The 25397-nt window shown below is 39.7% G+C and overlaps 1 protein-coding gene across 2 annotated transcripts; it reads right to left on the bottom strand.

The window, feature by feature from the left end:
• Nucleotides 1-1774: 1774 nt before the first annotated feature.
• SF3B1 (splicing factor 3b subunit 1) lies at nt 1775-22998 on the bottom strand. Of its 2 annotated transcripts, XM_031601159.2 has the most exons (25): nt 22840-22998; nt 19053-19219; nt 17736-17837; nt 17008-17122; nt 15115-15194; nt 13802-13969; nt 13398-13632; nt 12406-12618; nt 11955-12076; nt 11090-11287; nt 10900-11001; nt 10049-10228; nt 9498-9584; nt 9110-9380; nt 8741-8886; nt 8509-8655; nt 8216-8341; nt 7413-7634; nt 6988-7170; nt 6784-6895; nt 6571-6691; nt 5713-5844; nt 4525-4797; nt 3830-4046; nt 1775-2407 (listed from the first exon to the last, which is right to left on the bottom strand). In XM_031601159.2, exons 1-25 carry the CDS (start codon nt 22865-22867, stop codon nt 2249-2251), a joined length of 3906 nt encoding a protein of 1301 aa, XP_031457019.1. In that variant the 5' UTR covers nt 22868-22998; the 3' UTR covers nt 1775-2248. The 2 variants fall into 2 exon arrangements, 1 of the variants encoding a protein (XP_031457019.1); XR_016468370.1 differs by lacking the exons at nt 1775-2407; nt 3830-4046; nt 4525-4797; ... (14 more) ...; nt 12406-12618; nt 13398-13632 and adding an exon at nt 15511-15566 and having other exon boundaries at nt 13934-13969.
• Nucleotides 22999-25397: the final 2399 nt, after the last annotated feature.

Here is a 25397-nt window from a genome sequence, read left to right as displayed (position 1 = left end):
GAGGTATTACTTTCAGAGCAACATACCTTTTTACTGCAAGCTGAAATCCATATATAGTTTTAGAGGTATTAAAATGCAGAAGCATTGGAATAAAAAACGTCATTATGCATTCTGCCAGCATTTTGTTTTACAAGCAAAAAGCTAAGTTCTTGTTTCTTATCATCATATCTCCAGCTGATTTACTTTCTTGCCCAAAACCTTTTGCCAATGAACGATGGGAGTCAGTACTATTAGACACTGTCTCCTTCATCTGTCTGTGCCAAATCAAACATGCTATGGTTGCTAAGAAATACAAGTAGAATTCTGTAAAGCTACTCCTATAAAGTCTTATCAAAATTGTGTATAATCCAGAGATGGTCTTTTTATTTAAGAGTTCTGACACAGGAACTGCACTTCAGTACTGCTCTTTCAAATTAGATTTCATACTGGATGCTACAGATAACAAAGAAAAACACCAAATATGAACACAATTTGGCATACAGCTGTTTCAGCAGATTTCCTTCCCCTTTTCTTCTTTCTTGGGAAAGAAAAAGTTTGCATCTTCTGCAAAACCATTTTTAAAATGACTTTTGAGTGATAGTGAGGAGCTTGAAAGACAAAAGGCAGAAGTTATGTCCTTCACCCTACAAAAAAAAACTTTCACTATTTGACTTGAAAAAAATAATTCTGAGATAAAACTGAAAGTTGCAAGTCCTCATCCATTCCTGTCTGTATCAGAGCTCTATTTTAACTTATCTTGTAAAAAAAGGTGCTTTAATTCTGCCCTTCATCCTCTCCACTGACACTTACCCTATCCTATCCAGCAGAACTACTGAAGAGGCAAGGGTGGCAGGGCATCTAGAAAATAAATGAAATTATTTAGTGAGAAAGCACTAGAAAAACTGAAATGAACAATTCAGAAAACAATTCAACTACAAAGCCTTCAAGACGTTCTTACTGTTTTCACCTAATAAATTTGAACTTCATGTAGTACGCACACTAATACTACTATAAAAAAATCAGTTCCTAACTAGTCAGTACCTTCCTAAACAACCAAGCTGCAAGCTGCTTCCACTCTACCCCAATCTCCTAACAAGAACTTAGATCTTGAAAGGTAGGGTGGAATTTCCTTATCTGCAGAACCATCTCACATTCATGTAAAACAGCAGAGAGGCCAGCTGACAACACTGCACGGACCTTGGAGAGATGGAAATTAATCGCCCAACTTGAATAATAGACAAAAAGAACATGCCTGGTATCCAATTACTAGCATTTGTTGTGTTTTCTTATGGACATGAGATACTCTCCAACACTAGCAGAATGATGTAACCTTGTTTCATGTGGCATACTGTCAAATAGCACTAAGTCCTTTTTCTTTCTCTTGAGTACATGCATAGGAGAGAAGGAGAAGAGCAAAGAAAGAAATAAAATGTTTTTATCTCAAGCTGACAAGATTCACATGCTCTGTCATACACACATGCTCTGAATTTGTCTCATCTCATGTACCCAGGAATTACAGCACGGCCTATAAACATCACTTGGCATTATATGCAACCTATATGTGGCTCAAAGACAAGCTAATCACGATTGCCAAAGTCATACAAGTGATTTCACACACAAGTACTAAGCAACTGCTCACTTTCTGGACAACAGTAACAAACAAATGAACCCTACAACCAGGATAATGCAGAACCAACAAGCAATTTACTATTACTTTTCCCAAGAAAACAGAACAGCCACAACTGCCAGCCCAAGTACAGCTGAAATACTGCATGACAAAGATACACACGTTAACTACAGTTTGTATATTTTTCTTATTTATTCAAAAGCTAGGGGGTGACAAAAGGGTTAAAATGCTTGATGCCACCTATTTATTACATGAACAAATACTTAAATCCATCAGAGACTCGTTTTACAAGTCTCTCAATCCAAAAACCACACGCAAATTAGATTTTATACACAAATGTTTATTTCTCAAATAAACAACCCCTTTAAACACAAGGAATGAAATCTAAATCTTCATAAAGATGAACCAAAAATGAAATCCCTCCTGTATACTGTAATCACTGTTTTCTTGGTCACTACTGGCTTTAACTGTTTAACATCAAAAAACAAGGACATATTTAAAAAATCATGCTACTGGATTCCTACCTCTGCCTCTGACCAGCTCTATACTCATCTCCAATATTTTAAAATTTTACATCATGAAATCTGAAGCATTTATGTGAAGAACAGCTGTGCATTAAACACAAACAACAGAACAAGAAGATTATAAGATGTAGTCAAGTTCATAACGAATATAGGTGTTCTTTTCATCGTTATAGATTCTTGGATAGTGTGCTATCAGAGCATCCTGTGAGCCAATGTAGATGGAATTATAAATCTTCCAGTAAACGTCTCTGACTTTCCGGGCAGGATGAAACAAACCCTAGAGAACAAAACAAAAGAGCATTTATTCAAAGCTTCTGTTCTAAAAGCCTGTTACTACATTTAACCAGGTTTTAAACAACAACCATTTGAAAAGCACCATGATAATATTTAACATCAATTATTAAGAATGAATGACAATAAATGTGTAATTATCAGTGTTGTGAGATATGAAGTAGCAAGTATTAAGAAAATATTACTTAAGATACATTCCTTTTTTTTTTTCTAGGGAGAAATTGTACTACATGTATTTCTAAATCCACACCGTTCTTTCAAAAAATACAAATCTACTGCAGTATATTTAGCTTGGAAATAAGTCTTATCTTCGGCTCTGGTAACTGTGATTTAATTGTGTAGAGAGCACTAGATAGAAATACAAGATATAAATGATTACTAAACCTGAAGAAATTGAGCAGAACATGAAGACTAGAAATAACAGTTCCATAAAATAATAAAATTAGTAAAATATACACTGCACAGGAGACTCTCATGCAACTTTAGTTTTCCTGCTGATGTCAGTATCTTTGTGCTGAGGCACACCAATTAAAAGAACAACAAAAAAAAGAGAAATTCCCTATCTACACATTAATAAAATGCAGACAATTTCTACACTGATCTGCACTACACACATCCTTGCTTCTTATCTGCCACGTGCACTTAAATTCTACAATTTAATACAATACAGCAAGAACTGTTACACTCAAATACACAGAAAAGGAGCCTCCATATTCTACCTCCACGTATGAATTCACAGAAGCTGGACATGCTACCATGGACCTAGCAGTATAACTTCTGATCCAGGCACCATTTTCTAACACTTTGCACTTAAACATATTTAAACATCTTATTGTATTCTTTGGCTAGCACCACATTAGGTTGATTTAATATCAATCCTATCCTCTTTTTAATAATGCTGCTTGTTACTTGTTCTCATAAACTTTGGCATTACTTGATTCCTCCAATCATTATTTACTGACCTCCAAGTTGCATACTTACACTTTACAAATCAGAGCCAATTTTTAGTCACTTCATATTCTAACTTATCTGCTATTTCTATGCTGCTATTTCTATGTAAGTTCCTCAGTGTAATTGGTTATCTCATTAAAAAAAAAATCAGTTTTCACCACGTTTTCATTATCAAAATCCTTGATACAAAACAGCATGTTAAAAGAGATCAAAGGCCAGACTGTTTTGCTTTACTGGATATCTCCTTCAGCTGCCTTCTCATCTCCTAAAGAGAATCACAGAATGTTTGGGTTGGAAAGGACCTTTAATATCATCTGATTTCAACCCTCCACTATAGGCAGGAACACTTCCCTCTAGAGCTTCCTCCCATGTCAGGGAGGGGCCATCCACAAGGTCCCAGCAGGCAACAGAAGCCTGTTTAGTAACTGCTGCCCATGCAGCACACATCAGGACATACCTGCAAACAATACTGCAACATTCGGCAAGGGCCAATAGCAACTCTGAGGCCCTCCAGAGCCCCCATGACTGCCTGAATGACGTGCGGAGAGGTTTCAAACACATTAGGCCATACGTAGTTTAACAAATGATTAAGAGAATCTTCACAGCCAAACCCATAAACACCAAGAGACATGTGTTGCACCACAGCACTGGCTGTTTGTCTGTGTACAAGATCTCTGAAAAGAAAACAGTGGTGTATTAGTAAATCATACTTAGAAGCAACATATTTGGACAAGCATCGTGATTGTTTTTACTTAAATTATTCTGAAAGCACCAATATGTGCTTTTAACCCACATCTGACATTAAGAGGCAGAGTAAACAAAAAAAGATTAATTCAAAGGACAGTTTTCTGGCAATTATTGTGCTATAACCTCTGTAACAAAGGGACTAACAACAGAAATGATCAAAAGCAGTTTGAACACAACAAATACTAACCCAACTAAAACAGCAGCACCATTTCCACCTTCAAAAGCATTAGTAAAATAGAAGTATATAACCTGAATTATTTGTAGATAATGGGTACCTAACAACATTTGTTACTGAGCAATTTTTAGCAAACAAGGGCAATGTGCATGTATGCTGTTAAGACCCAGTTACATATTGAATGTGACCTATTGGCTAACTGAACCATACGTAGAAAGAACTGCACTCACCTGTCCATTAAAGCATCTTCGAGCAATGGCGTAACAGCATAAATATAATCTTTTCCCATTTCTCCAATGTATTCGAACAGGAAAGAAAGAGATTTTAACACACCATTCTGGACATTCAGTTCTGGGACTCTGTATTCATTCATGAGCGCAGGCAGCACTGTGAAAGGCGAGCATGTTTCAGCTACAATAGCAATTGCTACTGTAGTACATACTCTGTTCTGCCTTTCCTGTACTTTCAAGTTATTCAGCAATGTAGCCAAGACATCGTGAGGTCTGGAAGAGAAAATATGTACGTCTACATCAATGGATCTGGGGAGAATGTAGGTAAATAAGTTGACACGGAAAAAGAAAGTGGCAGAAGAACATGGCTTAGCCCTTCAAGAAGTTAACATCCCCTGAGGAACATCATAAACCACAAAATTGTAACAGAGTTTAAGTAAGCACAAGACATTACTTCTTAAATCACCAATTTTTTTCCACTGGAAAACAAAAACACACCAACCCTCTCTCTAGACTTCGCTTTTGTTCAGCCTACAGGTAGTTTGTAAACAAACTCCAGGAGACAGGAGTAGCTTTCCCAGTATTACTCTGATCCCGCAGGCAATTAAAACTTGTATGAAATTTAAAACATTAATTCCAGGTAAGACTTTTGACAGAGATATGCAACAAGGCACAGAGAAGCCCAGTTGTGTATTGCTTGCTAGCTGGTTGTTTCTGCTTCAAGTCAGTAACTGGTCACTCATTTAAGAGTGTGCAGAGAAACAGGAATTGTGTTTCAAGCTCTGATTTACTGACTTGCAATACACCTCAATGTGGAAGTAAAAAAAGCCCTGCACTAATCAAAGCAGCACTGATTTAAGGAAAAATAAGAGAAACAATATTTAAAAGAGAGCTATGAAAGAATACAGAAAGAGTCTGAATGCGTATCACACTACCAAAACTCAAGACAAGCATATTTTAACTACCAGTTTATATGCTAAACTTGCTAGCCCACCAATTCAGTTCAAAAGCATAGCACTCCATGCTAAGAATGTATCAATATCGTTTTACTAAAGGAATAAAATCAAACGTACACATTTAACATGTGAACTGTAGAGCAGTTTGAATATTTGTCTCCAGTCAAATTCACAATCATCACTACGTTAGATAACTCTGCATAGAACTTGATAAAGCATTATACCAACTTACCCAATGGCTTTTGCAATATATCCAAAAGTATTTACTGTGGCTCTTCGAATAGCTTTCTTGTGAGCTTTTAATAACTCAAGCAGCTCAAAGCAGATCCTCATCCATTCTCTTGCAGAAACGTATTCTGCACCTCTGAAAAAGAGTGAGTTTTCTCCAGTTCTGCTCAAAGTTTTGAAGTATAACCTCATAAATTGCAGTATCTATTTATTCACTATCAACAGAGGGATATGAGGGATATTTAAGCAATTTACTTAAAGTACCCTTTAAACTAGACCTTCACTGATTAACAGTTTACAAGGAACACATAGATATAATAAATTTAAAATTTGAAAGCATGGAAAGTATACTTCTTACAAAACACTTACAGATAACAATTATAATCAATGAATATACAGATGTTATAATTAATAAACATACAGTAAAGTTAGGCTAAGTAAGATCATTGCAACAGGAAGATAATAAATGGAAAATGCTTACCGATGTTGTAGGCTCACAATATTCTCCACAAGGAGTGATCTCTAAGAAGAAATCCCTCCTCAGTGGCAGTCAGCACTTAAATGGGATCTAGGAGAGGTGGAACCAGGCTCCACCCCTTCCGGTAGCACAGGTGAACTACCTTCACCTGTGCTCCCATGGCTGACTCAGTGCTCGTCTCAGGTGGGCACTCAGAGGTTCAAGGCCAAGATTCAGCAGTTCCCGTATGACTACATACTTCACTTAAACATTGAGTTAAACTTTCACAATAAAACTTAAGAAATAACAGGAGACGCAAAAAAGCCAGATATCAAACCTGATACTCTAGCTTTTGCTACAGCAATTGCTTCCAGAGAGGATCGATTACATCATTACTCAGCTTACCTGTCAGCAATGCGCCCAACCAGATCGATACAATTCTCCTGTACTTTCTCATGTCTGTTCTTCAAAATAGGCGTGAGCCGTGGCAGCAGATCTTTGATAGGTGGTGTCATCTTGTGCATACCTATTGAATTCAAAGAGGCATAGTAAGTTCTGCATTTCTGCATTCTTTTCATTTCACTCTTCAACAGGCACACAATCATTACAAAAACATACCTATGACATTAACAATAGCCTTAAGTGCTCCAAGTATGCTGCCCAGTACTTCCGGATATTCTTCACCCAGGTACTCATATAACACAACACCCAGATGTCCCATCAGTTTTTCCTACAAGCAAATAAGAAGATTCCAAAGTTAAACTTTCCTCCTTCTCGTTTCTATGACATACTGTACTAATTTGATACAAGTCAATTCAATACCTCTTGACAAGTCTTCATGACCACTGCAGTACGAGAGATGAGGTCAGCAGCCTGCTGCCGCACCTTGGCCGACTTGTTGTTCAAACGCCACAGAACCGTACCGCAGATCTGCGGCAAGTAGGGCTTCACTCGTTTGCCAAGAGCATTAACCACTGTGCCAAAGCCATTCAGCATCACAGAATCCTGGGTGTTAACACAAAAGACAGTTAGACCAAAACCACCACATTTTCATTCAATCGGGCATCATCTAAAATAGTTATTAAAATGCTAACATTCTACATCTAGTATGTGGATGTCATTGATCTGAGCACTGAAATCCCTGCAAGGGCTAAAAACACCTAACTCACAACTACACATTCCTCCATAACCAGCAGTGAGCTACCTTTCAGTTATGTCAACAATACCTCCAATTAAGTTGGCCATACCTCTGTGGTCTGTTCTTGAAAGGCATACAAGATGCCATCAATAAGTTGCTCTTCCAGCTTATGATCAATGTCTGCCGCACCCAGATTTCCCATTATCTTCTCAATTGTTTCCATGACCATTTTTCTGTACTGTTCGGCCTCATCTTTCAGATCATCCACAATTCTAGAAATAATTTCTGCTGCTCCAACTTTATTTGCCAGCTCCACTGTTGTATCCACCAACTGAAATATACAAATAGTTAAGTGAACAAACATCGTTAAAACCTTCTAACTCCTGAAAATGTTTATCTCCCTAGTCTGAAAAGTAGCAGCAGCATGCTGGTTTCCAAATCTATTTCAGTGGAAATCTTTTTTCAAGAAAAAGTTGTAATTTCAAAACAGATTCTATCTAGGAAAAGAGTAAAAATGCAATGGCACAGAGAGGAACAAAATGAAAAAAGGATGCACCAGTATAGCTACTGTAGCCACTACTAGTAAACAAAGAGAAGCTCTAAACTTGCCTTAAGACAAATGAAGTATTCTTTAAGCTCACAGTGAACAACTGTTTTCACCAACTGTTTACGAAATTACCCGGCTTTAAAAGACACAAATGGGGTGAACTACCTCAGCTTAAAACTGACGTAGATTCATATTCAGACAAAATACGTGGTGTGAAAGTCCTGACTGAACAGTTTCTAAACCACTATTCCAAACGCAATTAAGACACAGGACATATAAAACACAAAACTAAGCATCTAGTTTGAATGAACACCCCAACACAAATTTTGTTCTACTACTACAAAAAAATTCAACTGGAAAAATACCTGTCTGTAATTCCTCCTGTCCAAAGCCATTCTGTGCTGCCAGAAGTGTTTGAAAAAAGGTGGCAAGATCTCTGTTTTAATGTAGTTTGCTTCAACACCATCTGTACCACAACACTGCTTTACCACCTAATAGGAAAAAAAAAACCACAACAATGTTAATTCTGTGTACAGTTTGTGATGTTTTGGGTTGGCTTAAAGTAAAGAAAACAAATTAAATCTTAATGCTAAACATTCAGGTTTTATTAGTTCAATTTATTGCACTGCTAGTGTCTGAACAAATCATTCTGACATACCTTCAAAACAATTTTTTTCATCTCTTCATCAGGAGACTGGAACTCTCTGATCAGAATTAGCATGACTTCTCTGGTATAATAGTTTGCATACTCAGCATCCATGAGTGGAATCAGATAACCAATAGCTTTCAAGAAGGCAGCCAAACCCTATTTAAATGAAGAAAGATATTTCCAATGAGTTACAGAAGACACATATTCATTTCAATTCAAACTAGAAGTATTTTAGACATACCTTTCCTCTGTGTTGACGTATACCCTTCCATAAGGGCTTCAGAACAGAATCAAATGACTCAATACCATAGGGAGTAGCTGCCTCAGCTAAAGCAGCAATAGCCAAAGCACTGATGGTACGAACCTTCTGCTGCTCATCCACAAGACCTGCAAAAGAACACTGTTTAGTACCACTTCTTGTATCTTAAACTCAAAATAGCAAAACTATGCAGATAGGATAAAAAAAGTACTTTCAGGAAAACAATTACTATTTCTCTTTCTCACTGTAAAAGAGGTCACACAAAACTTTGCCTTACTAACACTTCATCTCAACAAGGTACAGGAGGAAAATTCCAAATACAAATCTTAAGCCAGAGAAAGCAGAACCTACCATGTTCAATAATTTCAACCAAGCTCCTGAGATGAGGCAAGATAGCACAACCCATAAGAATAGCAATTTGCTGCACAATCTTGATGCCAGTATGCCTCGCTTGCCAGGATTTTTTACTTTTACAGACAGCTTTCAAGAAGGGCAACAGAGAAGGAATGCCCAAAGCAGAGGCAACAACAGCAAAGGCTCGAGCTGTGGTATTCCGGACATATTCATCCATGTTATCAATATCAGGTCGCATCGTAGAAATCATTGTTGCCAAACCAGCAGCCTGAAAGAAGAACATACAAAACACACAGATTTATGAACAGCACACTACATTTTTCAGCAGTGACTATAAAGTAGCTATATATAAGCTAACTCCTACTGCAGAATTAAAATGTATTACCTTAGCCAAGTTTGAAATAATTTCTCTGCCTTCTACTCTGGCATAATAGTCTTCATCAATCAGCAATGGTTCAATGACAACAAGAATCTGAAAAAGATGAAAAATTCACATTTCCATTTGTGAATACTTTAGGTAGTACTTCTGGCCCCTAATAAGAAAATTATGATTCCACGAAGCTGAGGTAATTCCATGGATTCAAGCTTTCAACTCTAAGATGACCAGAAAAGTTAGACCCGTTATGCTTTCTTTTTTCCCCTTACAACTCCTCCTTTCAAGAACCTCCCCCACAGATTCTAGCTACATCAAGTAAAATCTCCTTCCCTCTCTTAAGTGTGCATGTATTCTTTTAACATTATGCCTTAATGTTGTAATATTCACACTTTGATCACACTACAATAGGTTAAAGTTTAGCTGAAAAAAATACAAAAGCCAATATGATCTTAAAAAAAAAACTCATAATATTATCTTCTCTTCCGCTAGGCAAATGAACTGTACGCTTCTCCCACAGTGATCAGAAAAAGGCAATCAAAGATGAGCAAACTGCAACAGACCTTATGTACGTATGGTCGGACCAGGTCATCCAGTTTGTACAGAATTCTGTCTATGACTTTGACAAGTAAGTGGCGCTCCTGATCCTCCAGTGTTGGTGACATCAGCAATGGTAGAATCTGATTAAACAATGGACCAGCTCCAAATTCCCGAGCTTTATCAGTAATTTGTCTCAAGGCAGCCTAAAAAAAAAAAGCAACTGTTATTTAAACTACAGAAACAATACTGAACAGTTATTGAACAAGTAGGTATTAATCAAGTTGAAATATAATCTACTGTAACCACAGGCTTCACAATACTTGTCCCTACCACCATTTTCCACACAAATACATCAGATGATAGGCCCCAGATATTCCATTTTCGAGAAAAGCATGCTCAGTATTAAGAATGGCACCACCTGAAAAGGCATTCTACACAGCACTTGCATCAGGTGCTCAGATCAGTTTAGAGTGGAACTGCAAAAAACCTGTAATCTATTGCATGAGCAAGCTAGAAACTGAAGAGCTACACAGCCAATTTAAGAAGCCAAATCTAGAGAATTACAAAGCTCTGCAACTAAAAAGCACTACAGAATCTACTTTCCCATAGTTAAGAATTATTATATTCTGTGAATCATATGATACTTAGCAATGAGCATTACTGCACAAAGAGCAGCAACAACAAATTACATCGAATGACAAACCAAAAGCAACACAGATACAGAAGGAAGAGAAAGCACTAAACAGACAGCAAAGCTCAGGAGATAATTTTGAAGAGAATCCCATGGACAAGCAGGTGAATGAAGAGATAGTCTGAAAACAAAACTGAACACAAAGGCATAAGCTGAAGTGATAAGAATGATCACTAATCTTACCTTTCTCATGGGAGGCGTGCCATTCTTTATTTTCAAAAGTAATTTCATTATCTTCCTCTCCTTCTGCTCTTCAGGACTAAGAGTCGATTCATCAACATCAACCTAGAAATAATTCCAGACAAATTAATAGGCATTGGTATACTTCCAAAGATCATAAAACTTTAATCAGCATGAGTAAAATGTCATTTACCAGCAGCTTATCGAAGTACTGGATATCATCTGGCTTTAGGAATGGAAGATTGCCAGAAGGCTGGTCATTGACACTCTTCATAGTCCGGTCCTCTGTCTGCATGTGGAATCCAGTCATACCACCCAATGGTGTGGGAGTTGCTGTAAGTTTACGTGCTGGAGTACGAATAGGTACATAACCAGCTGGTGGGGGAAGAACCTACAGAAGAAATAAGAAAACATGGTAAAAACTGTACTACAGCACTAATCTAAAGAAGAATCTCCTCAGCTTCAAGGCTCATCTTACTGCAACAGATGCGAATTGAACAAGGTCTCAAATGCAGAACAGAAATAAAATAGAACATACGGGTTTAGCCATTTGTAGTTTTGCATGTTACTGCATACATCAGATCCTACATTCAGTGATATGATTCACAAATTCAGCAGGATAGTTCATATTCATGCTTATTCTGTATTGACAGCATTTCAGAAGAAAACTCACTGTCACTTCTGAGGGTTAGATAACAGACTTAAGTAGTCTTTAGAAACTATTAAACCCCACGCACTTCAATATTTGTATTAACATTGTGTATTTGTGAAGTCAGAATCGGTGACTCTCCTGTCTTTTCACATTTGGACTTTCTTTCTGAACTTAGCAGACATTCTTAACGATGAGAAGCAAAATAAAAACTGGCCATCGAAACAAACATGACTTTCTCCCTTTCTAATGCATTTATAATAAATGAGCAACTGAGCCAAACAAATTTCTATGTGAATTAATCAATAGCTCCTGTGAAGTATTCAACAAGTTGGACTTTTTTTTTAAATCAATATCACCTGACAGAAGAAAACTATCAGTCTGCTGCAGTTTCATTCAAATGAGTTACCTTATATCCTTCTGGGAACATAGCATCTAATTCTTCATCAGAAAGCGGCCTGTTTCTCTCATCAATTTCCCTCTCCCAACGCCAAGCCTGCAGCTGTTCAGGAGTCATGCTCATTATATGACCTATATTCAAATTAAAAAGACTTTTTTAAAAACTTCCACAAACAGAAGATACATTTACTTAAACTTTAAGTGTCCTCTTGAGTAAAACCTTCCACACTTGACATCTGTAGCCAATATGACACTAATGTCTTGACCCTCCAGACTGAATACAAACAGACCTTAGCTTTAGCTCCTGTGGGCATTAAAACAGGTAAACTGGATGTACATTAATTGTTTTCATACCATCAGAACATCACATTAGGTAGAAGTCCATTTCAATATACAATATAAAAGTTGGAGCTTCATTTTCATGTAAGAAAATGAAGCCCTAAAGAATGGATTGGGCTTACCTGGAGTAGGAGTTGCCATGTTCATAGCTGGTGTACCAATAGGTGTTTTGCCAGGTGTCAGAACAGGAGTGCTGCCACCCATCTGGCTAGCAGGTGTTTCATCCCATCGGGACTTTCTTTTACTTGCTCCTGGGGTTGGTGTCTCACCAATGGAGTCACCACCTCTATCTGTACGAGGAGTCTCAGCCCATCCACTGCCATGTCCCGGAGTATCTAAAAAAAACCAACACCACAATTCTTGTACAAAACTGAACAGTACTATACACCAACTACAGCAAAAACATCCAATTTCATTACCTCATCCTCATTTCTACGTGAATAAGAAAACATATAATAAATACACTATAAAAGTTAAAATTACTTCCATAAACACTGAAAACATCAAACAGATAATTTTATTGAAGAAAAAAATCTTATCTTGTTGAATCTTAAAATAAATAGATAAAATTCTAAAAAATATGAAAGAACTCAAATATTCTAGATAATGGACAAAGTACTCCACACACTCTCTTGATAAACCATTAAACAGTGGTGTTTCACTGTTCTTTGCCATATGAGCTCAATTCAAATTAAGATAGGTGACAAAATGCTTCTAAAACTTGCCTCAACGTTTAAGCAAGTTTTCAAAAAAATTTGAAGACTCAAAAAATTCAAGCTTGGAAATAGCACAGACATACAGTCGTATAACAAAAAGCAATTCAGCGTAAAAATGAATTATGTTTTTTGTAATTGATCATTAAAATCCCAGCAGCAGTCACGAGACATACCACACAACTTTGATACAATTTTTGAGCTGGGTTCAGAGAAGTGGGTTAAGCTGACAGAATTCAGTGCTACACAAGCTCAGATGAAAACATCACACCAACCACTAGATGTCAGAATGTAATTACTTACTGCCATTTGCTTGCTTCTACAGTTTACGTAAGGTGATAAACTCCTATAGCATTTGCCATTCAAAATTCCTTAGATCCTCTCCAATTTGCCATACATACCTCTTTCTGTTTTAGGAGTTTCATCCCATCGATTTTTACGTGCACTGGAAGTGGCTCCTCCATGGCCTGGTGTTGCATGACCAGGTGTGTCCCGTCCAGGTGTCGCAGCTCCTGCTGGCGTGTGACTGGGAGTGGGATCCCATATCTTTGAGCCAGGGGTGGCACCGGGAGTTTCGCTACCCTTTGCACGGCCTGGAGTTTCATCCCATCGCAGAGATGGTGTATGTCCAGGAGTCTACACAGGACAATAGCCGAAGTATTAATCTCTCTCACTCTATGCAGTAGAAGGCTGCTGTTTTTATTCCTTCTCAGTGTGTACGCGTTAGAGTAAGAAACTTTCAAAATTCAAGCAGATTAGCATTAATATCTGCTACATATAAATTGAAGGACACAGGGATTATTACCTCTGCTTGATCCCAACTGGATAACTTTTTGGGTGTTGCACCAGGAGTCTGATCTGCTGTTTGATCCCAACGCCGCTTGCGTTTTGAAGGTGGCTGAGATGCGGCTCCATTGACGACTTTAAGCTCTCCAGCTTTAGCTTTTTCAGCTAGCTGTTGCCTAATCTCCCTCTATTCAAGAACACAAAAAGATAAACTTACTTCATAAAAAGGCCTCTTCAAATTAAACATTAAGACATTTTTCAGTCACATCAGATAACCTTTTTATGTTCTTTTGTTTTTGTTTGTTTTTTTTTATTGGTCAAAATAACATAGTATTAGCCACTCTAAATTCAAATTCTTCCACAGCAACAGGGCAATGTGTCTGGAGGGACTACGTTTAAATTCATTTGCTATCAAGCTTCATATTATAGAGAAACGTACAGAATTTTTTAGTGCTGTCTGTTTCTATCACCATACGAATACCTCAGAACTACCACTAATCTATTTGAAATGAATTCCACTTAAGTAAATTATTAAAGAGGGATGAATTAGAAAATACGTTCATATGAGTTATACCCTGAGACATAAAAAAAAAGCCATGAAATTCTCATTTAAAATTCCGAAATGACACTGTTGAAACAACACACTGACACACTATTTTTCATTTATCACTGAGTTCATGCAGTAAGGTTAACAAAAATGCAGAACTATTTCCTAAATTAATGTCAATTAGAGTAAATCAGTATAAGCCAACAGAGGTCAGTACTCTAAGATCTTGCTCTTGTTAACAAGACAGCTCCGTAGGCATCATAAAGGAAATTTTATTATATAACCAATATCTTTTAAACTATTAAAATGAATTTTTAGTAACTATGAACAGGTGGTTTTTCTATTATTTCTTCCTTTCAAGTTTTAAGCCAAATGTTAACAAGCTGTTGCTACTGCAACAAAAGCCTTTTAAAAACTCCCTGGGTTCTCTTTATATAAAGCTTGCAAAAACAAATCCCTCCAACACTGAACAGCTCTCTGTATCTCTCAGGTTGTGTGTCACCTTCTCTGAAAGAAAATAAACAGCCCGAGAGCTACAAAGCAATCCAAACTGAAATATACTGACAGCATTTCTCCCTCCATTCTTTTGTTATTACATGGAACAGATGTCTTTCAAAGCTTCCATCCCTAAGGTCTATCATCATGGTTCAACATGTGAGGAATATGATTTTCCAAAGAAAAAAACTTAAAAATTCAACAGAATTCCCATTCCCACTATTCCTATCATGATTTCTAAGGCTGCAAGATGAAATGAAGTTCACAGGCAAACCCCTCCCCCAACTCACCTCTTCCTTTGTTAAATGCTGTTCACGCATAACATCCATGTATGTTCTGGCATTCATTTTAGGGTCTGGTGTCTTCCCTCCTGTAGAAGAGAACAGCAACAGGAATGGAGCACAATGAGTACAGGACAAGTAGAATCTACCAACTTTTTCTACAGTCCTGCTCTAATATTATATTATTCCATGATCATTTAATTTTACTTTTTGATTGAAAATTTTAAAAATTACATGAATCTTACATTTATTCAGTTTGCTGATCAATTTAACCTGTTTGAACACAAACGTAACTACTGCAGTTTCAAACAAATATTTTAAAGCAGATATAAATGATAGAATGACAACACAGTTAAGAGTCTTCAGAAGTGATGGGTTCCTGGGTTGCTAATCCGGAATACGTACACTTTCGTGCCTTTGTCTCCATCAGCAGTTCTGACTTCAAGCAGCAGAATAGAAGCCTAGAAAATTATCTCTTTACCATTAGTAACACTTTGGAAAGATATTTATATTCAAAACATTACCTTGTGCAAGCTGCTAAATCCTAGTAGTTATCTGACTATAAATATCACATACCTAAGTAATGTTTTAAATGCTTTATTGTAAGGACCCATTTAAAAGTTTGACAAATCTGGACACATTTCCCAGATCTTCCAGTGAAATATTGTAAAAGGGCTTCATTTAAAAAAGCAAAAAATCCCAGAAAACTGATAGTACCTTCCCCCTCTTTTCAAAGAACAATTGTGACCAGGATCTGAATGTAACACACATACCACCACAACGATACTCACACGTAATGGGTTTTGTGTACCATTTGTTGTTTTATGCTCTGTATCTTGAGTTAAAATTTAACTTTTACATACTTTACAAGAAGCCCAAATTTATACAAATTAAGACTTGTCAAGAAAAACACTATTAATTAAAAAGAATGTGCAGATTTGCTATACAAGTGGTATAGCAATATAATTTAGGAAAAAAATAAAAGTCTTAAACATTTCTATGCTGAAGATCATTGCCCAATTGGCTGTGTCACTCTGACACTAGCTTTGATAGGACTTTCCTTTGGAATACTTTTTCACCATAATCTACACAGGATGTGTTGAACTGCACCCTTAAGAATGCAGACAGGACTGGCATATAGCAGTACTGCTGTAGGAAAGAAATTAAGGACAGTTAGTATGGGCCTGTGAATTCTGACAATACATGTTTATATCAATTACAATTAAGCAAGTAAAATAAGTAATATCCCTAGTAATTCATGCAGGCTGCAACTCTAATTTTTAAAACCTGCAAAACAGCTGCTGATTTTAAGCCAACAGGCACCTCACTTCCACATGTGAAACTCGCTTGCCTCAAGAAATTTTCCATCAGACCCACTATACCCCTTTTCCTGATTTGCATTCTAAAATTATCTGAACAGACTTGAACTATTAATAGTATCAAAGTCTTATATATGCTTTTGTTTCTTTTAGCTATACCACCTAAGTTTACGTAAGATGGCAAGAATTAGGTGCTCTATTTTGAGAACTAGCATTTCAAAAGCAATAGCCCTGTAAAACTACAACTTGGAACGAAAGCTTTCAAGGTATTGAAAGACTGAGCACTCAATACACAAGTTGTTCAAGTATAATGCACAACCCAAAACAAAAAGAAAAGAGAAACCTTTAACCCTTTGTGTTTCTATGGCAATGGCTCATTATTTTCTTGTCCTTCTACCTGGAAAGAAAACTTGTATTATAAAGATGAAGAATATGGCATCTAGGTTTTCAACCCAACCTCTACAAAAAGGGGATGTTTAAAACAAAACTAAGTTTATAAGCATGCCAACAGAAATCAAAGGGCTAAAGACAGTTTAAGACAACAGATTTCAAAGAGAGTATAGAAAAGTCAAAAATAAATTACCATCTGCAAAAGGATCAAGACGCTCAGGGGAAATTATCATCATCCGCCTGTGCTTTTTGTACTCATCTTCCCGATCTGCAATCTTTTGAGGACGGTGTTCTGCAAAAGGATCATACTAAAAACAGAAGAAAAAAAGCTGGTTACTCACACAGGAACAATATGAAAAACTGCCAACCATTAGCACTACCCTAATATAAATCTTACTTCTGAAACTACAATGTTTATTTAAATGCAGAATTTCTGAACAAATAACTTCCTATTACTGTTTTAAGAAGCTTGTTCGTTTGCTTCTAAGGCATTTCATCCCAGCAGTCTTTCTTCTTTGGAAGACTCTTTTTTTAAATCTTCTTTCAGGGAGACTTAATACAACTTCAGACGCTTTTAAATTTCAAAGAAAAATATTTTAGGAGAATAAAACAAACATGATTACATTTTTGTTACAAAAAGTTAAGAGACATCCAGTTGTTCCAGATATTTACAATTTTTCAAGTATCCAATTGGTGTTTTTAAGTAGTTAAGCATATACGCACACGTTGCCTTCATATGCGCAAGTGCCAATTTTACCACCTGCTGGAATTTTAACAGAAAGCACTGACAAGCTTAGTGCTTCAAATACTGTCATGCTTTAGAGACATTCTGTAATTTCAGAAAACAAGACGTCGTCTTGAAATACTAATACTTCTCCTAAGACTCACACAGTCATTTGTTGTGCCCTAGTTAAGACGTACCTGTTCGGTTGACTGTGGTATGTCATTAAGCAGTGCCACTGGAGCATGGTACCCCGGCTTCTTCTGGCCAAGCAAACTTGTAGATGGGTAATCATCATCATCCTGCCAGAAGAAAGACACGGCAAAGTCACACCGATACTGGCTTTAGGTAACAATGTCACATTAATACACTGTAGTCCTAGATAAGATGAAAAAGGACTAGAATATTTACCCCAAGTTTTAGCAACTCTTTTCACATCTACTGTTGTATTATTCCCAGCAATCAACTGCTGAACCAGATACAGCTAAACAAATGGCTACACTGATACCTTATTCCTTAACAGACTCAGTGAATGTGCTGCATTTACTCCAAGATGCAATCTTCAATAGCTATACAGAAAGTATTTCACATTAGTGCTACTGATGCGATGTGCTAATTGTTGTAGAAAAAGTGGGGCACACCATTCTTTTTTTCTTAAAATCCAGGCAAATACAAAGAAAATGTCAGTAAGAAACCCCCCAAAATATTTATGTAATAATAAGAGATTAAGAAATCAATTACAGCCCTGTTAATTTGGTTGTACCTTCTCAACCACAGCCAAAACCAAGTATTCAGAATGTGTAAGGTACTCTGGGTATTTTGGCCAATTAGCAATGCGATTCCATGCACCAGTTTACGGCAACATGGAAGGAAAATTGCTCTTGAAATTATGAACTGATTTCAGTGAAACACTGTAATGGAAATTTTTAATTAATGCATTCAAATGCTGTGCTACTAGAAAAAATACCAGCTAATACTAAATTACACATAACATTCTTGCTTCCCTCTTAAAAATATTCTTCACTCAGTTTAATACACAGTTACTCATTGTGCATTTATGATCAGAACTGTAGTTTCCGATTGCTTCTGAAACAAAAAATGTGTTTAACATTAGCACTTAAAGGAACTTAACAACAATCTTTCTTACACAAGACAGTCCAAAAAGCCAATCCACAAAAACTGCCCTGAAAATTCAAATGAAGTAGAAATGAAAATATTAAGACAGCCACTTAAAATGCTGGGCCTGAGTTCCACTAGAGTTTTTTCATCTCATTTTTCACCTTGGCAGCAACAAAAAACCAATTCAGGCAGTCTAAAGCTAATAGAGCACCAGCCCCCCAATGCTGATGCCCACCCAGAGCTCTGTGACTGTCAGAGCACGTCATGAAGTCTGAGCAGACACGGATCAGTCGAGCGCCCAGAGTAAGGCATGCTTTTTTCCATTAACTGCAATTATATATCACTTCAAATAAAAGCCAGAATACTTAGAAACTCCTTAAATAAAAGAAATCACTTACGTCTTCCAATTCAGTTGCTGCAATGGATGTTACGTATCCTGCAAACCTGCTGTCACTGCCACCATAAATTTCTTGATCATAATACCCGGTGGAGTCGAGGCCTACTCCTTGTGCTTCATCAAGGGCAGGCTTTTTGCCTTGAATTTCTCGGATCTGCGCTTCGATATCTAGGGGAAACATACCCACACATTCAGGTCTTTTTAAACATACACAAAATGCAATATTTGTATCATTATATTCAGCAAACCACTGAGTTTCGAAGACCATTTCTAACTAATTAACTAATTATAATTATCACACGAAACTATAAAACAATGATGCATATAAAGCAGCTTTTCTTTAAGCTGTAATATTATCCAGGACAGACAAATCCAGCTGCATTACGGCCCAAAGTAAACCATTCAAAACTATTAACGTTAACACATCTCATCTTTCAAAGAGATGGTGGGGAAGGTAATTACAGCACAACAGTATTTCTCAACATTACATGGTCCAGGGCTTTCTCAATTAATGTAATTTTTTCATTAAAAGCAGCTTTCAAGATGTTATCACCAATTAATAAACTGATTTTGCTAATTTAAAGAAACCCATTTTAAGGAGGTAGCGTGTGAGTAGCCATGCCTGGGAACATTCAATAGAACACCTTATTCAAGACTAAAATATCTACTACACTGCAAAACTGTATTACCATTGAACAAACAAAACACTCTGACAACACTGGCAGGACTTCAGCCACAGCTCCCATCACAGGCAGCTCAACGTACCCGACTTGTGACAACTCCTGCCTCTGCCACCACCTTGGAAGAGCCCAGTGCTCTTCTGAACTTTTTGCCTGCCCTTCAAGGAGGGCCAACGGAAGCTTTGGCACTCCTAACATATCAGGATCTGACACCAATCACCCTGGGGTCAGTCACTGACCTCAGAAATTTGGCTCTATTTGAGAGAACAGTAACTCAGTAATCCCCAAAACCAAGGAACCAATTTAATCACGCCTCTTCCTATGAGTTGGTAAAAGCAACAGGAAAATCACTGTGGTAATCCAGTTGTCTTCAACAAACATGATCAAGACACAGGTACACTAAGGTACGCCTATTCTCATGAAAACAACTGTTGTTTCCATCTGTATTTGCACTTACTGGGCGAAGAAATACCAAGTGCCCTGCTCGCAGAGGCTGGCTGGACTAGATCTCAAATGCCCTTACTGACCTCAGCAATTCTGTGCTTCACCCTTCCCATCTGAAGTACCACTGCCTACGACATTAACTGCAGGGAAATTCACCAGTGACAAAAGCTCCAGAGAAGTACTACTAGCAAATAACCCACAAACTCTACACATACTACTGAGCTATTTACTACTGTCGCCTATCTCTGTTTGTTTTTTTTTTTCCTTCAGGATTAATATATTTCACAAGGCTTTTCCACAGAGGTAGCTTACAAAAGGTACTAAGATGCCTATAAACAAAAATTAGGAAAGGTAAGAATTAAATAAAGGTAAATTCATCGCTAATCCAGCTACAGGCCGAGCAGAGCTTTGCAGCTGCCTAGAGCACAGTCAGCTCCACACTGCAGGAACCCCAGAGAGTCATGAGAGCTGAAGCCCAATGAAAGCCTTATACTGCCAGCCACGAGCCCAGCTGAACCTTGCCCCTACATTCAGCTCCCCGGGAAGTCCCGCACAGCACAGGTTCTCCAGGACTGGAGACATTTTGTTCCTAACTACATTAATACCAGAAAGAAATTACTAATGCTGGGTTAGGATCTTGGTCTTGCCCACAGAGGTCTCTCATCTTCAGAGACATCCCACACATACTCCATCAACCAACAACTCTTTCAGGCATTTCATTCTTGCACACTTGTCCCACTGCTTGACTATGGAACCAAAACAACTCAAAGAAGCACTTTTCTGCCAGGTCTGTTAGGTGTTCCTGGTTGGTTGTTTCCTTCAAAGGGCAGATCAAGTTTCCGATTTCGTTTGCAGTTTGCTGCAATGCAGCACTGGAGTGGAATGAAATACCTGAGGCTTTTACTACTACCGAGGACAATGGAAGGACCAAGTGATTTTAGACCACGAAGGCATTGTTTCTTTCTTCTAAAAAAAGTAGAGAATGTTTCTTCTGCAGCCACACACAGAGTGTCCTGGCCAGCACTGGGGCTTATGCTTGCTCTATGCAGCAAAGCTGCTGTCCTAGTTTTTTTGAGGGTAAGAATAAGTGACCGTGCTTTTCCCAGCTGACAGCACACCAAGGGACAACCATTAGTATTTAACTTCCAAAGCAAGTAATAATATTTTTATTATTTTACATAAAAATAATGTTACATATGATAATGCCGAAAAATAATCTGCTGAGTATTCTCTTGTCCCTCATACGGCTGTCTGTGGCCAAACTATTTCTTACTTGTGGTTGTTCAATACCGGAAGATATTCTCTGGCTTCTATGAAGAAATTCTAGAGACATTTTCAAGAGAGTTCAACCAAATCCTTCCAGTGAAGAAAACGGCTCACGTGGTCCAGCATTTAAAAATAACATGGTGCAAGAGATGTGGAACCCAAACTTCCCTTCTTACATTACCTGATAAAACATACATCGCGTATATAACTAAATCGCAGTGAGGGCATTAAAGGAGCACAGGACTTTAAACTTTGGACTGTAGGATGTCACACTTCTTCAGATTTCCACATACTTGGAAATTGATCTGACTTATAAGCTGGAGAGCTACGAGCGGTTTGTCAGCTCACAGCCCTTTCTGCCTCAGGAACAAATCCAAGGGACCTTCTTAACATACTTTTAATACAGAACAAAATCTTTGCAACTGCCTGAAGATCAGACCTTCCAAGCATTTGAACACACACTTTATGTTAAGCCGATCAGCAGTTACTATTCAGTTCAATGGGGCTACTTCTGTATAACGTTCACCCATAAACTCAAACCATTCCTATTACTCCTCCTCTTGCCTCCCCGTGCCATTATTTGCAAAGCGTCTGAATTCACGGCACGAGCACTCGTGTGCTGATATGTAACTAACACAGCTCGCCCACCACACACACAGGAGGACGGGCACGCCAGCAAACACGCAGAGCACCGCTAACAACTGTTTTCTCTCTCTTCAAGACGCTCACGAGCCAAAGCCCCGCGCGGAGCGGGAGGCGGCAGCGAGCGCAGCCACACTGCGCCCCCGGGAACAACGCGGGGCGGCCGGGAGAGCCCGGAGAGCCCCGCCACGCAGCGCAGCTCCGCTACACGCCCGCCCAGCCGGCAGGCAGCCCCCGGTCCGAAGCAGCGCCCTCAGCCCCACGACCCCGCGCCGCCCGCCCTCCTCGCGAGCCTTTCCTCAGCGGCGCCGCGACGCAGCGTTCCGGGAGCAGCGTCCGCTCCCGCCGCCGCCGCCCGGCCCGCTCAGCGCGGCGGTACGGCGGGCTCTCCCTACACGGCGCTCCGCGCGGGCGCCTCCCGGCCGAGGGGGGACCGCGCGGCCACTGGGGGGGGCGGCGTGCAGCGCCCGGCGGGCGACATCTTAGGAGCCGCCCGCGGGGCGGCGCCGCTCCGACAAAGGCAGCGCGCGGCTCCCCGCGGCCCGGCCGCGCAGCACCGAGCGCCAGGCGGCGGCCCGGCCATGGCGCCGACACGGGCGGCGACGCCATTACGAGCGGGCCCGGCCCGCCCGCCGCCCGCCCGCCCGGCCCCCGGCTCCCCTAACGGTCCGCGATCGGAGAGGAACGGAATAAGAAGACGCGAGAGGAGCGCGCAGCTTCAAACAGCACCGCCGCGAGCAGATTTCGGCTTCTTACCTTCGTGGGTCTTGGCGATCTTCGCCATTTTGTCCAGCGCGAACAACGCCGAGACGGAACTGCCGCGGCCCCAGCACTTCCGTTCCGGGGTGGGGGGAGGGGAGGCGAGAAAGCAGTACGCAGGCGCAGCTGCGGGCCGCGCCGCGGTTTGCCCAGTACTGGGGCCTTGCGCAAGCGCAGTGACGGCGGCGAAAAGCGCCACTCGATCGGCCGAACAGCCCTGCGGGCCGAGATCGGAGCCACGCCCTCCTCCTGACTGACGTCTTTTCCAACCAATAGGAATACGGCATGGAAGCTGAAGTGGCCAATAGCGGGGCGGCGGGGCAGAGGGGTCGGGCTGTGTGTGAGGGCTCGAGCACTGCGGGCCGTGGGCTGCCTGCCGCAAGATGGCGGCGGTCTGGGCCTCAGCGCAGAGCGGCCTGAAGGCGGCTGGGCCGTGATGCTACTCGCTCCGTTGCTTGGGCTTTGTTCGCCAGTCGTGTGGGAGACAAGTGGGAGACATGTACATGTACTCAAATGTTGGAAGTTGAAATCGAGCACAGGAACTCCACATAGCCAGAACACTGAGAAGGTGCCAGGGGGTTGACAGTAAACATGTATCAGCAGCAGCGTGCTGCCACTGCAGGAGTAAACCCAATCCTAGCGCTGTTAATGGCAGCGTTGTATGCAAAGTCTAGAAAGCAGTCGCTTTGCTGTGCTTGGCACGACACTGCTCATGGAGTACTTGAGGGCAGAGCTAATTCTGGGATGTGGCACGTGGACACGGACAAACCCAGCTGTGCCTGAAGAGAATAAGCAGCCTGTCCAGAGGTGTGTCAGACTTCACCCCAGCGTGGGACTTGGGAATGTAAACAGCAGCTAATGGCTTGGCTGTTGTGCAGCAACTGCCCTGGGCAGCTTTGCGCTTCGTTTTGGAAACTGATGGTTTTCTATTATTTCAGTTCTTTTGCTGTCATGGATCCATTTCAACATAATTGCCTACAGTATGCATGATAACTGAATGGGGTTTATTCTGTTCCCATCCAAAACCCCAAAAGCTCTCCCTTAAGCTCAAGCGCTGTGAACAAGCTAACTATCATTCTCAGTTCTCTGTAATAGTAAGCAAAAGCCCGAGTAAAACAGCAACGCTGATCACACAACCTGAGGTCTAAGTCTGATTGCTTGAGCAAACAATACTTTAATGATATTTCATAACATGCAATACAAAACGTAATCTTATATAAATTATTCAACATCATGCGGTTTTACTGTGCAACTGCCAGGTTTCTAATCTCCTCGAAAGCCTTTGCTGCACGGATAGAAAACCAATTTTTGTTGTGTCAACTTAGGAACGTCTGGAAAGTTAAAACATAATTATTTGCAACAAGAGGACAAAGGCATGATGGCAGCACTCGCTGCTCATAAATCATTCCCACCAATAAAATTAACTTTTCAGCTTCTTGAGGATTGTCTTATATAAAGCCAATGTTTTGTGTTTGTGAGAACGTGTTTGATCAGTCAGTTCATCTATGTGTCTCTTTGCTTTTTTATTGCTTAGTTTGCAGAAGTTTACTGAGTAGTTCAGTGTTTGTACTTTACATAATTGCATGCATTGAAATATTAAATATTCTTAAGAGAGATTAATTTGAAAGTACAGAGGATCTGCTCTTTAGTATTATTAAACTCACATCCTGGATTCATAGAAAGATGCATTCATTGGCTGTGGAATAGAGATATATATCGAGCTGTTGAGAGACATGTGAGGATAAGGTCAAGGCAGACAGTAATTCCCTACTCCAGGAATTTAATGCCCGCAACTATTTTAAGTAACTGTCACATGCTTGGGTTCACCATGAAGATCAATTTGCAATAAGTTTCTCTTGTTTCTTCAGCCTGACTTCCAGCTTACTTTATGGGCAGCAATATTATATTCCCACTGTTATTAAACAGAACTGAGCTCAAAGGTTGCGATCCTAGGGTACACTTTTAAAATGTGATTTTGGAATATGCCATTTCCCTCCCGAAAGGAGTTCTGTGTTTTAAGAGTGAAGAGGAATTGTGCTGTGATAAAGCACTGTAAGGTGCAATGAGAAAACTATTTTCTGCTTTGTTTTCCTTTCCTCTCACAAATTCTGTATGCTGACCACAGTCCTGTAATTTGCCTCTCTAAACCCTGAATCCCAGTATATCTACACTCTTGTTTCCTGAACACTTTATCTGTTACAGAGCTCCCACAGGATATGGACAGGGTAACTTAGTGGTTTAGCCCTCCTATGTTACCTGTCAAAGATCCATCCCCTGTCCTCACATGTCCATACACCTCATGGAAATTTCTGTGCGGATTGGAAAGACATTGGTTTTAAGAGCCCAGAAGCTTTCCAGACAGTGTCATACCTAAGTCACAAGCTGGCAAGGTCTTGCTTAATTAACAGATTCAGGTCCAATGTCATGGCCAGCCTATGCTATCAGTAGCTGGTACTGTTGCCAAAAGCAGTGCCTAGTCACATCTCCTGTCCTTGATTTACCCATTCTATTGTGCCATTGGCACTGGTGCACTGAAGCAGCCATGCTTATGGCTA

Source organism: Phasianus colchicus, chromosome 7 (genome assembly GCF_987193195.1).
Source record: "Phasianus colchicus chromosome 7, bPhaCol1.hap1.1, whole genome shotgun sequence".
NCBI classification, from domain to species: domain Eukaryota; kingdom Metazoa; phylum Chordata; class Aves; order Galliformes; family Phasianidae; genus Phasianus; species Phasianus colchicus.
The sequence above is the reverse complement of the archived record's forward strand: the minus strand, read 5'-3'. Positions and strand labels throughout refer to the sequence as shown.